Source organism: Schistocerca serialis, chromosome 7, assembly GCF_023864345.2.
Source record: "Schistocerca serialis cubense isolate TAMUIC-IGC-003099 chromosome 7, iqSchSeri2.2, whole genome shotgun sequence".
In the NCBI taxonomy this organism is placed as follows: Eukaryota; Metazoa; Arthropoda; class Insecta; order Orthoptera; family Acrididae; genus Schistocerca; species Schistocerca serialis.
This window is the reverse complement of record NC_064644.1, coordinates 389,868,402-389,884,181: the sequence shown is the minus strand read 5'-3', so window position 1 is coordinate 389,884,181 and position 15,780 is coordinate 389,868,402. Positions and strand designations below refer to the sequence as shown.

Sequence of the window (15,780 nt, the reverse complement as noted above, 5' to 3'; positions counted from 1 at the left end):
ATGGCATTGTGACTAATACGTATGACTAACTGTATCTTGTTCTATCACAGTAATAAATCCTATGGCAGTCACAAAAACCGTCCATTTAAGGATGACAGCCATAAAGGTAGTGCTGAGACACTAGATGGAGAGGAGAAAAAAGATATTAGCAAAGAAGATCTGGAAGATGAGGGAGGTGAGTTTTTATTTTATTCTTTTACATTTATTGTATGTCTCTGCTTGAGACTACTTATTGAAATACTTGTGAAAGTAGTTATAGGGATGATTTCATAAATGGCAAGATGCTTCTATGATGGGTTTTTTTACATTTTTTATGATTGTCTTGATTCAAGTAACTTATTTCATACAGATAGTAATTCTGCACTGATTTTGTATGGATTGCAATATTTGTGATCTTTTCCACTCCAGATGTAAATCTTCTGTTAAGGAGCCTATTTATTGTTTCTGAATATTTTTTTTTTTTTTTTTTTTTTTTGGCATTGATGCCAATCAGATTTCAGTTGCCAGTAACTAAACAATTTTATGTAGGAACTGAAGTAATATTCTCATCACAACCATGTGACAACATACGTTTTAATCTTCTCTTAGAATGGCAATTTCATCTGCATTTCTTCCTTGTAATAAAAGTCCATAATTGTCACAGTTATGGACTAATCCATTGATTCATATCAGAACATGTTTTGAATTGTAAATGAAATACAGTCTCAGTCATTAACTTCTGACACTTTAATAAAATGAAGCTTGTTTTATGACTTAAAATTTATATTTACAAGGAGTGGAGTTAATGATAAAATACCTATGAAATGAAACTATAGCCAAATAAAGATAAGAAAAACTTCTACTTACAAAGTGATAGCAGATACAGATATAACTTTTATTTACTTAGCCAACAAAAAAGAGAAGATGGTAGGAATAAATGATTTTTTTAAGTATTTAGGTAGGTCTGTCACACTATGGTGAAGACAAAAGTTCATAAATAGTGAAATATTAAAGTAGATTATATTTGATAAATTAAGATGTTAGAAGTGATAGAGAGGGCATCTGACTACTCAAATGCAAGAAAAAGGCATGCTAACAATAGAAAACCGCAACAGTGAAAAATAAAAAAGAAGAAATTCCACCAGAAATGTTGGTTCACTGCACAGCTGCTACAGGCACAATATTTCAGTATTTCACTGCCAACCTGGGTTGCAAATATATTCTGTCAAGCCAAAGAGCTATTGACTCATTTTAACACAACAAAATAATGTACTTCTTGTGAAAGTAGTACCCTGACAAGGAACACATTACCAACTTCTTTATTTATGTTTATGATATTCTGAGATCTAGAAATCAATGATAAAATGTAGTCAGTCAGAGTGAGATCAGCATGTCGGACAGCCCATTTGATATATTTGCTGACATACAGCTGAAGTTCAAGTCGTTATGACAAATATAACCACAAAACTGCCATTGAGTATTAACTGAGGAACCTGAAATGTAAATCAGAGTTTGGTCTGTAGCATGCATTTGTCACCTGCCACCTGCTTGGTCTCAGCTTACATAATCCTGTTGTGTCATTGTCTAACTGTTTCTTGATAAAGGTCACTGATGATCCTGCAGGTTATTGCCTTAAAACAATAATTGTTATTATCATCATTTTTCTCATTTCCTCTTTCTGTATTTTCCTGTCGTGTGTTCCATCTCTCCAGTGTCATCACTTCTTTTATACAATTTAACAGTTATGTATGTTCCATTTTTCATCTCCCTCCTATATTTTGTAGCTGCTATTTTTCTTAAAATTCTGTTTTTCTTAAAATTCTGTCCTTGCCTGATCTGCATCATTTGCTTCTTTCTTCTTCTTCTTCTTCTTCTTCTTCTTCTTCTTCTTCTTCTTCTTTTTTTTTTTTTTTTTTTTTTTTTTTTTTTTTTTTTTTTTTTTTTTTTTTTTTTTTTTGCTTCATAGACGTGTCTTATCATGTGTCCCTTCATTATCTGTGATTTGTTTCTTGATTGTTTTTGACTTCTTGTGTTTCCAGTTCTTATTACTCTTGCCAATGTCACTCATGTTGTAGCCTGCTGATTCCCCTTTTTTGGATCCAAGTATCATAATTACATAATTACATGTTGCAATGGGAGGAGTTAAGGTTATCAATTATCATATTGTTGCAGCATTGAATGATAGACAAGCACATAAACAAAACTGAAATTGTAAGTGAAATTTCTGATAGTACCGGAGTAACAAAAACACATACATACAAGGGCGTATGTTAGTTTAGAAGAACGTTGCCCGGAAACTTAGCTGCAAAGTCATTATTGTTTATCTACCATTCAATACTTTAACCATATGATTTACCACTTCCGTTGTGTATATTCCACTTACACTCTAATATTGTACTATTTACTTCTGGAATAGTCATGTTTTTCCAAATCTGTCAAGTCTTTTATTACATAAAACACTTATCAGTTGTGGAAGTTACCATGCAAACTATTTATTTGTATGGATCTATGGCATTTCCATGTTACATGATTATATTTTTACTCTGAAAAAGTTATACAGTATAGAGTCAAAAGCTAGACTTCATCATATTCATCACAGTTACTTGATTCAAACTATATTGCCTCCAATTTACTCACCGTAAGCAAGCACACACAAATGATAATGTTCACACAGTTGTTCAGAGCACTCTGGAACTTTTTCAAAAAGAAATATTCTTTTAATTAATGGAAAATCCAGTATGGAATAATGGCAATATTATGAAAATTGCTACTCACTATATAGCAGAGATGTTGAGTTGCAGATAGACACAACAAAAAGACTGCCAAACAAGCCTTCTTCTGAATTAGACACACACACACACACACACACACACACACACACACACACACACACACACACACCACCACCACCACTGTCTCTGCCTGCAGAGCCCAGATTGTGAGCATCATGGGAGAAGCAGTCTTAGTGGTGGGGGTAAGTAGGAGCCTGGGTCAGGGGGGGGGTGGGGGGGGGGGGGGGGGGGGGGGGGGAAGGATAGCAGGGTAGAAGGGTGACGGTAAAGTGCTGCTTGTGGGAACATACGGGGGTGAGATGGAGAGAGGGTAGGGCAGATAGGTGCAGTCAGGAGGTTAGGCTAAATGAGTGGGGTGGGGGTGGAAAGGGAGAGAAGTAAAAAGATTGTGGACGAATTGATGGAATAAAGGGCTCTGTAGTGCTGGAGTGCGAACAGGACAGGGCATATGTGGGTGAGAGAAATGACCATCAGAGTTTGAGGCCAGGAGGATCACGGGAATGTGAGAGTATTGCAGGCAAAATTCCCACCTGTGCAGTTCAGAAAAGCTGGTTTTGGTAAGAAGGATCCAGATGGAACAGGCTGTGAAGTAGTGATTAAAATGAAGAACATTGTATTGGGCATCTTGCTCACCAACTGGGTGGTCCAGTTGTTTTTTAGCCACGGTTTGTCAGTAGCTATTCATGTGGACAGAGAGTTTGTTGGTTGTCATGTCCACATAGAACACAGCTCAGTGGTTGCAGCTTAGCTTGTAGATCACATGACTGATGTTACAGGTAGCCCTGTCGTTGATGGGATAGGTGATGCTTGTGACCAGACAGGAGTAGGTGGAGGTGGAAGGATCTATGGGACAGGTCTCGCAACTATGTCTGTTACAGGGATGTCAGGCATGAGGCAAAGAAATGGGGGACACAGGTTGTATAGGGATGGATGAGATATTGCGTATGTTCATTGGGTGGCCGAATCAACTATGAGAGGGTTGGGAAGGAGAGTGGGTAAGACATTCCTCATTTTAGGGCAACACGAGAGGTAGTCGAAACCCTGGCAGGTTGAGAGGTAGTTGGAACCTTGGCAGGGAATGTGATTCGGTTGCTCCAGTCTTCAGTTGTACTGAATCACAAGGAGCCAGACGGTGAGACTCTGTAATGTGGGTGGTGGTTGGAGAGATAAGGCAAGTGAGATCTTACGCCTTATAATCCTTATACCTTATAATCTAAGCTGCTGAAAAACACTCCACCACTGTTGTTTTCATCTGCAAGGATTACCTGGCAGAAAGACTGTGCCAGCTGTCAGATTCATCCACCTACAAACCCTGCTACTGTGACCCCATTCCTAAAATATATCACGATCTCTTAGACCCATCTCATAAACTCTCCTTGGAGTCTCTCTCTCTCTCTCTCTCTCTCTCTCTCTCTCTCTCTCTCTCTCTCTCTCTCTCTCTCTCTCTCTCTCTCTCTCCCCTCATCCCTATCTGACCATGCACTCCTACCTTCTACATGCTTCCTGAAGTCCATAAATCTCACCACCGAGGATGCCATATTGTCACCAGTTACTGTCCCCCCTCAGAGAGTCTCTGCTCTTATAGACCAACACCTTCAACCTATTACCCACAACCTATCCTCGTATATAAAAGATGGCAACCATTTCCTCCACCAATTCTGCACAGTTCATGTTCCTTTAGCACATGGTACCCTGCTCGTTATTTTTGATGCCACTTTCCTCCACACTAACATCCCTAATGCCCATGGTGTTGGCACTATTTAACACTAACTTTCCCAATGCCCGAAGGGTTCCAAATCTCCAACCCCATTCCTGGTCACCATGATGAACTGTATCCTCACCCACAATTACTTATCCTTTGAAGGCCTCACCTAGATACAAATTTGTGATACATGAGTGGGCACCCATATGGCACCATCCTATGCCACCCTATTCATGGGCCATCTAGAGGAACCCTTTCTAACCACTCAGAATCACAAGCCCCTCACCTGGTTCAATTTATTGATTACAGATTCATGATCTGGATCAGGATGAGGATGCCCTATTCACGTTCCTCCTGAACTCCATTCACTATGCCTGATCCTCTTCAACTCACCAAGCCACCTTCCTCGATGTTGGCCTCTACCTCAAAGATGGCTACATCTGTACCTCTGCCCCTATCAAACATACCAACCATCAGCAATACCTCAACTTCAACAGCTCCTACCCATTCCATACAAAGAAGTCCCTTCCATACAGACTAGCCACCCATGGCTGTCATATCTAAAGTGATGAGCTGTCACTCTCAAACTATATCATGGGTCTCACTGAGTACTTACAGACCATAATTACCCTCTCAAACTTGTAAAAGTCCCACCGTCCAGCCCGCAGAGGAGCATTCCCTTCATCGTCCAGCCCGCAGAGGAACATTCCCTTCATGACTCAAGACTGAAGAAACTGAATCACATTTGCTGCCAGAGTTGCAACTACCTCTCATTGTGCCCTGGGATGAGGAATGTCTTACCCATTATCCTTCCCACCTCTCCCACGGTGGATTCCACCACCCACTGAACCTACACAATATCCTTGTCCATCCCTACAAAACTCCTTGTCTCCTATGTCATATCCCTATAACTGACCTACATGCAAGACCTGTCTCATACATCATTCCACCACCACCACCTACTCCCATCCGGTCACAAGTACCACCTATCCCATCAAAGACCGGGTTGCCTGTGATGCCAATCATGGGCTTCACAAGCTAAGTTGCAACCACTGTGCTGCATTCTATGTGATCATGACAACTAACAAGCTCTCTGTCTGCATGAGTGCTTACCGACAAGCTGTGGTCAAAAAACAACTGGACCAATCAGTTGGGGGGCATGCTGCCCAACACAAAGTTTCCATTTTAATAACTACTTCAGCCTGTGCCATCTGCATCCTTCCTAACAAAACCAGCTTTTCTGAATTGCACGTGGGAACCCTCCCTGCAATATATCCTACATTTGTGCAACCCTCCTGGCTTCAGTCTTCATTAGTCATTGTCCTTTACCCAGCTATCCCCTGTCCTGCTCCAACTCCAACACTGCACAGCCCTCTGTTCCACCAATGCACCCATAGTCTTTTTGTTTCTCTCTTTTCCTGCCCCCACCTCACATGCCCTCCTCCTAACCTTGTGACTGCACCTAGCTGCCCTAGCCTCTCTCGACCGCATCCCTGTATGCTTACACAAGCAGCACTTACTGTTCCCCACCCCAGTCCTGCTATACCTGCCCCCTTGCCACACCAGCCTCCTCCTTATCCCCCTCTACAAGATTGCTCCTCCCATCACGTGCAGCTGCTTGCAGTCTGGCCTTGACAGCCAGACAGTGCTCAAGTGTGTGTGTGTGTGTGTGTGTGTGTGTGTGTGTGTGTGTGTGTGTGTGTGTGAGAGAGAGAGAGAGAGAGAGAGAGAGAGAGAGAGAGAGAGAGAGAGAGAGAGAGAGTTGAGTTTGCATGAGCGTGTGTATCTTGACTAATTTGGAAGAATGCCTTTTTGTCCAAAAGCTTACTTGTTTGACAGTCGTTTTGTTGTTCCTATCTGTGTGAAGGGAAAGCAGAAAGGTGAAAGGAGTATAAAGAGGGTCTATACAAGGGAGATGTGGAAATGGAAGAGGATGTAGATGAAGATGTGAAGGGTGATATGATACTGTGAGAAGAATTTCACAAAACACTGAAAAGTCAAAACGAGGAGTAGACAACATTCCATTAGAACTGCTGGTAGCCCAAAGAGAGGCAGACATGACAAAACTCTTCCATCTGGTGAGCAAGATGTATGAGACAGGCGAAATACCTTCAGATTTCAAGAATAATATGATGATTCCAATTCCAAAGAAACCAGGTGCTGACAGGTGTTTAAATTACCGAACTATCATTTTAATTAGTCACAGTTGCAAAATACTTACACAAATCCTTTGCAGAAGAATGGAAAAACTGGTAGACATCACTCTCAGCATAGATCAGTCTGGATTCTGGAGAAACAGAGGAACACGCAAGGCAATACTGACCCTATGACTTCTCATAGAACATAGAGTAAGAAAAGGCAAACCTAAGTTTATAGCATTTGTAGACTTAGATAAAGCTTTTGACAGTGTTTACTGGAATACTCTCTTCCAAATTCTAAAGGTGGCAGGGGTAAAATACAGGGACGGAAAGGCTATTTACAATTTGTACAGAAACCCGATGGCAATCATAAGAGTCGAGGGGCGTGAAAGGGAAGCAGTGGTTGAGAAGGGACCGAGACAGGGTTGTAGCTCATCTCCAATGTTATTCAATCTGTATATTGAGCAAGCAGTAAAGGAAATGAAAGAAAAATTTGGAGTGGGAATTAAAGTGTAGGAAGAAGAAATAAGAAATAAAATTTTTGAGGTTTGCCGATGACATTGTCATTGTGAGAGACAGCGAAGGCCTTGTAAGAGCATTTGTACGGAATGGACAGTGTTTTTAAAGGAGGATACAAGATGAATATCAACAAAAACTAAACGAGGATAATGGAATGTAGTCAAATTAAATCAGGTGATGCTGAGGGAATTAGATTGGAAAATGAGACTTGAAGTAGTAGATGAGTTTTGCTATTTGGGAAGCAAAATAACTGATGATAGTCGAAGTAGGGAGGATGTAAAAGTAGACTGGCAATGGCAAGAAAAGCATTTCTGAAAAGAGAAATTTGTTAACATCAACAAAAAAAGAGTTTCTGAAGAAGAGAAATTTGTTAACATCAAGTATAGATTTAAGAGTCAGGAAGTCCTTTCAGTATTTGTACAGAGTGAACAGAGTGAAGCCATGTATGGAAGTTAAACATGGACAGTAAACAGTTTAGACAAGAAGAGAATAGAAGCTTTTGAGATGTGGTGCTACAGAAGAATCCTGAACATTAGGTGGGTAGATAACAAAACTAATGAGGAGGTGCTGAATAAAATTGGGGAAAAGAGCAATTTATTGTACAGCCAACTAGAAGCAGGGATTGGTTGGTAGGACACATTCTGAGGCGTCAAGTGACCACCAATTTAGTACAGAAGGAAGAGGGAGACCAAGAGATGAATGCAGTAAGCAGACTCAGAAGGCTGGTAGGTTGCATCAGTTACTCGGAGATAAGAGACTTGCAGAGGATAGAGTAGCAAGTGGAGAGCTGCATCAAATCAGTCTTTGGAGTGAAGACCACACAACAACAACATCTGTGACTCAACATTTCTGCTATATAGTGAGTAGGATCCATCCTTTTCTTAAACATTGTTTCAGGTTGACAGAATATGTATCAAGAAAATACTTCTCTATGTGGCTGTATCTTCTGGTGCTGGCTGCAAAAGAATGATATGTGCAACTGGGAAAAACACAGGGTTTTACAGTTTTAGAGTATAGTCAGAAAGACAGATTCATTTAACTACAAATTTGTAACTCTGATATCAGTCTGTTGTAAGAAAATATGTTGTACTCATCTCTTATGAGATTTTGGAAACCATGAGAAATAATACATATTCTGTAAGCACCGTTTGTGTGAATTGAGTGTGGTCTTTTCATTTATAAGCTCAAAATGCCTGTATACAGTTGAGTCCAAGTTGGATCGATACAACATGAAAACTGAACAAAAGCTTTGGTTTTATTAAGCAGCTGTGAGATTTGTGTGCTCTAAGTGTTACACCCTATAACTGACAAGGGGAGGCCTCAAATTTGGGATCACAGATTTACTTCAAATTTTGTAGATCTATAGTAGACCATTAAAACATATTATGTGCATGTAGTAAGGTGCACTACTCTGGCAATTGCGAGAAAATTGCAAGAGAAGTTTTACACGTCTATTAAGTGGCTCATATACCTGTGTGTAGGTACCAGATGTTAAAATTCACAGAGGTCACGCGGTTAGCATTCAAGTTTCGAAAGTCAAACATGTATGTGGCAACAGTTCGACTCCTGTTCAGACTTAATTTTTAATCTATATTAAACTGTTGGAAGAGAGCGAAATTTTTCAAAATCTCAAGGCGTGTTTTCCCTTAGAAACTGTGAACATTCCCTGTACATGTGGGAAAACTGCATTCATTTGATGTAGTAGAAGCTGTTTCAATTTATGTTTTCTGTGTCTGTATGACAAATACCATCCTGCAACGTGTGATGTTGAGAGCACATCCAGTGAATAATTGTACATTACTCTTGTGGTCTGGCACATTGTGACTTACTGTATAACTGAATGTCATTTGCATCACTATGTATCGAGGTTTGACTTGCGCTTTTCAAGGCTGTCCCTCATCCTGAAAATTGAATTAAAAATAGTAAATAGTCAAATAACATATGAAATTTACAACAACTTCATGGAGATGCATGTGTGTTTTTTTAAAATTATTTTTTATTATTGTATTACCTCTCCAATGTCATATAAATTAAATAATGTGACAAGTGATGAAAAAATATAGTTTAAAAAATTAAAAAATATAGATTAAAACATAAGTGTTTTTTGCGGGATTCAAACCATCACCTCATTTACGACACTCTTGTACAGCACAAACCCTTACCACTTAACCACAACAACTTCTTACAGCCAGCACCTCCATACAGATATATCAGTTACATAATAGATGTGTTTAAACTTCTCTTGCAGCTTTGTTAGAATTGAAAAAGTAATGCACCTTGCTACTTGTACATTATGTTTTAAAGGCCTACTATAGGCATACAAAGTTTGAAGTAAATCCATGATCCCAAAGTTGTGGCCTCCCCTTGTGAGGCAATTTATATGTGAAAGAATAAAAATTACAGTAAAAATATAAATATTGTCTTGTACTTTCAGATATATCCTCAGAAGAATGAAATCTACATAGAATTATCTTCTATATGCCTCACAGCTCCTGAGCTTGAAAAACTGTTCAAATTGTTTACCACTAATACCAATACTTTCTTAGAATGGCTCATAAAACTTTAACATACACCCAGATATACCCCTTGTTTGTTGTACAGTGAGGCAGGCAGTTAGGATCCTACCAACAAGCTTCACTTCAGTTTCTCGCCATCATATACAAGCAACTTCATGTAACCCCGTATTAGGAAATCCCCGTGGTTACATCACATGGATTAGTGTACTGGTTTTCAAGGTGGTGATACTATTGTTACTGCCTAAGACATAAACAAATATGTGCTTCATACTCATTGCTCATTCAGGACTTTGTACCACCTGAAATATCAATTTCTTACCATTGATTTTTTATCTCAAAATACTAAGTTTAGTGTCTTTCTACTGTCTGTATAATTTTGTCCTTGAAGGTATGGAACATATTGTATATTCATTCTACCTGAATATCCAGGAAGCAACATTTAATATACTACTTATTAATGTGGATTCCAATACATGTACTTCATTACCGCACCAGGGGGGAAAGCCAGTCACCCAAAAATCCTCAATTCATTACATCCGGCAGAACACCTTATACATCTATGTCTGTACTCCATGAGTCACCTTATGATGCATGGCATATGGTATTTCTGGTACCACTAGCATTCCCCCTCTTCCCTGTTCCTTCCGAGAATGGCACGTAGGAAGAATAACTGTTGGTAAATCTTCATGTGAGCTCTAATTTCTCTGATTTTCTCATTGTGGTCATTTTGCAAAACAAGACAGCATTATGTTACATGGCTCTTCCTGGAATTTACCATCTGAGAATTTCAATTATAAAACTCTGTTTCTAACGCAATGCGCCTCTTGCAATGTTTTCCATGGAAGACTATTTATCATCTCCGTAATGCTCTTGTGCCTACTAAATGATCCCTTGATGTGTATTTCTCTTTGTTGGATCTTCTCTGCCTTCTCTATTAACACAGCATGGCAATATACGTCCCACAGACTAATGAACAGAACTCAAGAATTAATTGAACAAGTGCTTGGTAAGCCAGTTCTTTCACGGATTACATTTCCTTAAGATTCTTCCAGTGAATCTCAACGTGGCATCTGTGTCTCCTATGATTTGTTTTATGTGGTCGTCATCTTACACCTACATGACTACTCTGCAATTCACACTTTAGTGTCTGATAGAGAATTCAACAAACCACTTACACTTTTATTTCTCTACTGTTTCAGTCTCGCACAGTGCAGGAAAAAATGAACATTTAAATCTTTCCCTGCAAGCTCTGGTGTTTCTTATTTTATTACAATGATCATTTGTCCCTATGTAGGTAAGCATCAACAAAACATTTCAACATTCAGAAGAGAATGTTGGAAACTGAAATTTCATGGAAAGGTTTGGCTTAAATGTTCTGGATTGTACACCTAGGCTGTTATGGTAGTAACTGCTTCCAGTGGTTTGTCTCCATAGTGTAATCATACAGCTGTGGATCTTTTCATTTGTTTATGCACAGTAATAACATTTATTTATATTCACTGCTCCAATCATCAGTCCTCTGCAGGTCTTCTTGCAATTTTCTGTGGTGTTGGGGTGATGCTATCATCCTACAGACAACTGCATCATCTAAAAACAACTTCATGAAGCTTCTGATGTTGTTAAATAGCTCGTTTCTATGTACTCTAAACAATAATGGTACTGCAAGGCTTCCTTGGAGTGCCCCTGAAATTACCTTCCTATATGTTGATTTTTTTTCCATTAAAGGCAACGTGTTGAGTTCTGTCTGCAAGTAAGTCTGGAATCCAGTCACAAAACTGGTGGTGCAATACTTGGTAAGCTCATATTATGTTCACTGAACAACAGTGCAGAACTGTCTCAAATGCCTTCCTGATGTCATGGAACATGACTTCAGCTTGGATTCCAGTGTCTTTAGTGCTCAGGATCTCATGGACAAACAAAGTGAGCTGAGATTTGCAAGAATTCTGTTTGCAAAATCCATGTTGGTTTTTGAAAGGAGATTTTTCATTCTCCAGAAAGTCATAAAACATGAGTCAAAAACGTACTCCTATATCTTAATGAGTAAATGTAAGTGAGTTTTCTCAGTTCTACTGAGAATAGGATAATCAGTAGTATCATTCTTGAGAATATAAGGCATACAAAATAATCAAATAATGGTAAATAAAATCTAAGAAAGTTATGAAACATTAATTTTCGCAGTTTCAAAAACACTCTTTCTTACTCAAGAACCAAATAACACGTGGAATCCTTGGCATTTTTGCAATGAGATGACTATATTTGTTGTCTAATGGAAAAATACAAACCTGTATTAGGCCAATACTAACAATCTTCATTGTAATCAAAATTCTGATCCCCAGTAAAGAATGTGACTTCTATTTGTTGTTCCCTCTGCATTGCTTTATCACTGATTTCGCCCTTAACAGTATTTCCATCGTTGCATCTTTAATGTGCCAATCAACTACTTTTGCCGTCAGTTCACTGCTACCTCCTAAGTTACCTCCTCAAATATATTTTGCCTCTGCACACTGTCCATCACACAGCCACACAGCTCATTCTGTAGCTTTACAATCTTTCCACCCAATGAATCTTCAACTGTATTGACTTTGTTGTTGACAAGATGAATATCCTCTGAAATTTTACCCATTTCTATTCTTAAATTTTCCAATTTGTTGTCAGTTATTCCCTCATTTCTGCTTTTAACTTTTACCACCTTAGATTTTACATTTTCAGTATTTGATTCTACCCTTTCAGCATTTGATTTCATTTAAGATTTTACACTTGCAACATTCAAATTACATTCAGAATTTCCTCTTTTCATACTTACTGCTAAATTTTTAATAATTTAACTTAACCACACCATTTCATCTTCTGTAACTACAGTTCCCTCTCTGATTTTGGCTGTCTGCCCCAGTAGTGTTATCCACCGTATACATAAACTTGATGATTGCTTTATCAAGCCAACCTCCATTTCCACTGGAAAATCTGTGAATCCATATACATTTACACTACTGGCAGCAGTACTTGTCAGTCATGTTTGCTTCTGCTGCTGTGGTGCTGTCACTGAAGTCAAAGCCACTGCTGATGCTGACACTGAAGCCACTGCCGATGTCAGTGTTGAAGACCCTGATGTTGCTGTCAAAAGCCTTGGTGCTGTAGGTGAAGCCTTCGTCAATGTTGAAGTCTGTGCTGCTGCTCGTGACGCTGCATGCTCAGCAAACTTCCACACCACCATCTGTCGTCATCTCCTGGAATTTCGCTATGCATCTGACTTTCTCATGCCTAAATTTTGCTGCTGCACTTACACAGTCAACTGCTGCAAAATCTTTAGCTCCTAAACCCCCAAATGGAGAGCCAGTCTCGACAAAACTCTACGATCTGGTGAGCAAGATGTATGAGAAAAGCGAAATACCCTCAGACTTCAAGCGAAATACCCTCAGTCTTCAGGAAGAATATAATAATTCCAATCCCAAAGAAAGCTGGTGTTGACAGATGTGAAAATTACCGAACTATCAGTTTAATAAGTCACAGCTGCAAAAAACTAACACGAATTCTTTACAGACAAATGGAAAAACTGGTAGAAGCCGACCTCGGGGAAGATCAGTTTGGATTCCGTAGAAGTGTTGGAACACGTGAGGCAATACTGACCTTACGACTTATCTTAGAAGAAAGATTAAGGAAAGGCAAACCTACGTTTCTAGCATTTGTAGACTTAGAGAAAGCTTTTGACAATGTTGACTGGAATACTCTCTTTCAAATTCTAAAGGTGGCAGGGATAAAATACAGGGGGCGAAAGGCTATTTACAATTTATACAGAAACCAGATGGCAGTTACAAGAGTTGAGGGGCGCGAAAGGGAAGCAGTGGTTGGGAAGGGAGTGAGACAGGGTTGTAGCCTCTCCCCGATGATATTCAATCTGCATATTGAGCAAGCAGTAAAGGAAACAAAAGAAAAATTCGGAGTAGATATTAAAATCCATGGAGAAGAAATAAAAACTTTGAGGTTCACTGATGACATTGTAATTCTGTCAGAGACAGCAAAAGACTTGGAAGAGCAGTTGAACGGAATGGACAGTGTCTTGAAAGGAGGATATAAGATGAACATCAACAAAAGCAAAACGAGGATAATGGAATGTAGTCGAATTAAGTCGGGTGATGCTGAGGGAATTAGATTAGGAAATGAGACACTTAAAGTAGTAAAAGAGTTCTGCTATTTGAGGAGCAAAATAACTGATGATGGTCGAAGTAGAGAGGATATAAAAAGTAGATGGGCAATGGCGAGGAAAGCGTTTCTGAAGAAGAGAAATTTGTTAACATCGAGTATAGATTTAAGTGTCAGGAAGTCGTACCTGAAAGTATTTGTATGGAGTGTAGCCATCTATGGAAGTGAAACATGGACGATAAATAGTTCATTCATTCATTTATTGAGCATCCATTTTATCATATACAATGATATAGGAGTTGTCATGTTACGTTATATGAGTTTCTAATTATACAGTAAATTAGTAACATAGGCCTAAGGTGGTAAAACGTATATAAATATATATCTCATGCAGCATATAGTACATAATAACAAACCAAACAATAATTAATTATTTATAGTGCATACTATTTCATACATTTGTTTTTCAGATATGACTTATCATTGTCATTGACCACTCTAGTAGAGAATAACAGAAGAAACAATAATTAATTAATTATAGTGTGTACAGGCAGACTATTTTCATACATTTGTTCAAATATGAATTATCATTATCATTGACCACTATGTCACTATGTTCTGAAAATCCATGTACTCTGTAACGCTGTAAAAACATTCTCTGTTTTGTGTGTTTCTCTGTGGAAATCATTCCTGTGTCTTGTTGGGTAGTCATGTCACTCACTATTTAAAGAAGAAAATTGGGGGTGAGATTTGTAAAAGCAGATACTTTCATAGATATATAAAGATGGAAGCGACATTATTTGAAATTCTTTGAAAATTTCCCTGCAGGGCTCTCTTGGTGCACCCCCTTTCATTATTCTTATTGCTCGTTTTTGAATAATGAATGACCGGTTTGCCAGACTTGAATTACCCCAAAATAAGACACCATACCGCAATAGACTATGCATAAGAGCATAATAAGCACATTTTACTGTTTTTTCACTGCAGCAGTTTTCCAGCATGCTGAGTATATAGCAGCATTTACTTAGCTTTTTATTGAGCATTTCAATATGTTTATCCCACTTTAGATGCTCGTCTAACCAGATACCTAAAAATTTTGTGTTTGAAGTTTGTAAAATCTTCTGTTCACCAAGTTTCAAATCTATTTTGGGCTTTACTTTATTCGATACATGGCTGAAATTCATCCATACTGTTTTTTTTCTCATTTCACAAATAAACAGTTATCTCTAAACCATTTTCCTGCTTCTTCTTTTGTTATTTCTACTTTGTGTTGCAAGTCAGTCTCATTTTGAGCTTTAATAAAAAGACTTGTATCGTCTGCATACAATACAGCTTTAGCTAGTGTTAAACAGCTTGGTAGGTCATTTATGAAAATCAAGAACAAGAGGGTTCCTAGCACAGAACCTTGTGGCACTCCATTACTAACTTTCTTATATTCTGAAAAGTAAGAGGTTCCTTCATGAACTGTTTCTACTTTCTGGTATATGTCTGACAGGTATGATTTAAACCAGCTGTGAACAGTACCATGTACACCATAGCAATATAGTTTCTCAAGCAATAATTCATGATGAATAACATCAAATGCCTTTGATAAATCTAAAAACACCTCACAGTTTACTTCATTATGATCTATAGAGATCAGGAGAAGTTTCAGGAAATTATATACAGCTGTTTCAGTTGACCTATTTTTTCTGAAGCCATTTTGCTCACTGACTAATATTCTACTTGTGTTCAGGAAAGCGGAGAGTCTTTCATGCATTATTCTTTCAATAACTTTTGAGAAGCAGGATATCAAGGATATGGGTCTGAAGTTTTTTTACATCATGACGATCACCATTTTTATATAATGGTTTGTTATTGACAGCTTTAGTTCTTTAGGGAAAGTGCCAGTGCTGAAAGAGGCATTAATTATGTCTACAGGGGGACGAGCAATATTTATGCTGTGTTTAAGTACTTTATCTGGAATGCCATAAGTGCCACAAGACAATTTATTTTTT

General features: G+C 38.5%; 1 protein-coding gene across 1 annotated transcript in view; it reads left to right on the top strand.

Moving 5' to 3' along the window:
• LOC126412041 (sodium channel protein para) overlaps nt 1-15,780 on the top strand; it is a 903,820-nt gene that overhangs the window by 647,950 nt on the left and 240,090 nt on the right. The window contains exon 24 of the mRNA XM_050081417.1: nt 51-175. Within this exon, the coding sequence (XP_049937374.1) occupies nt 51-175 (125 nt within the window). The remainder of the gene's footprint in view (nt 1-50; nt 176-15,780) is intronic.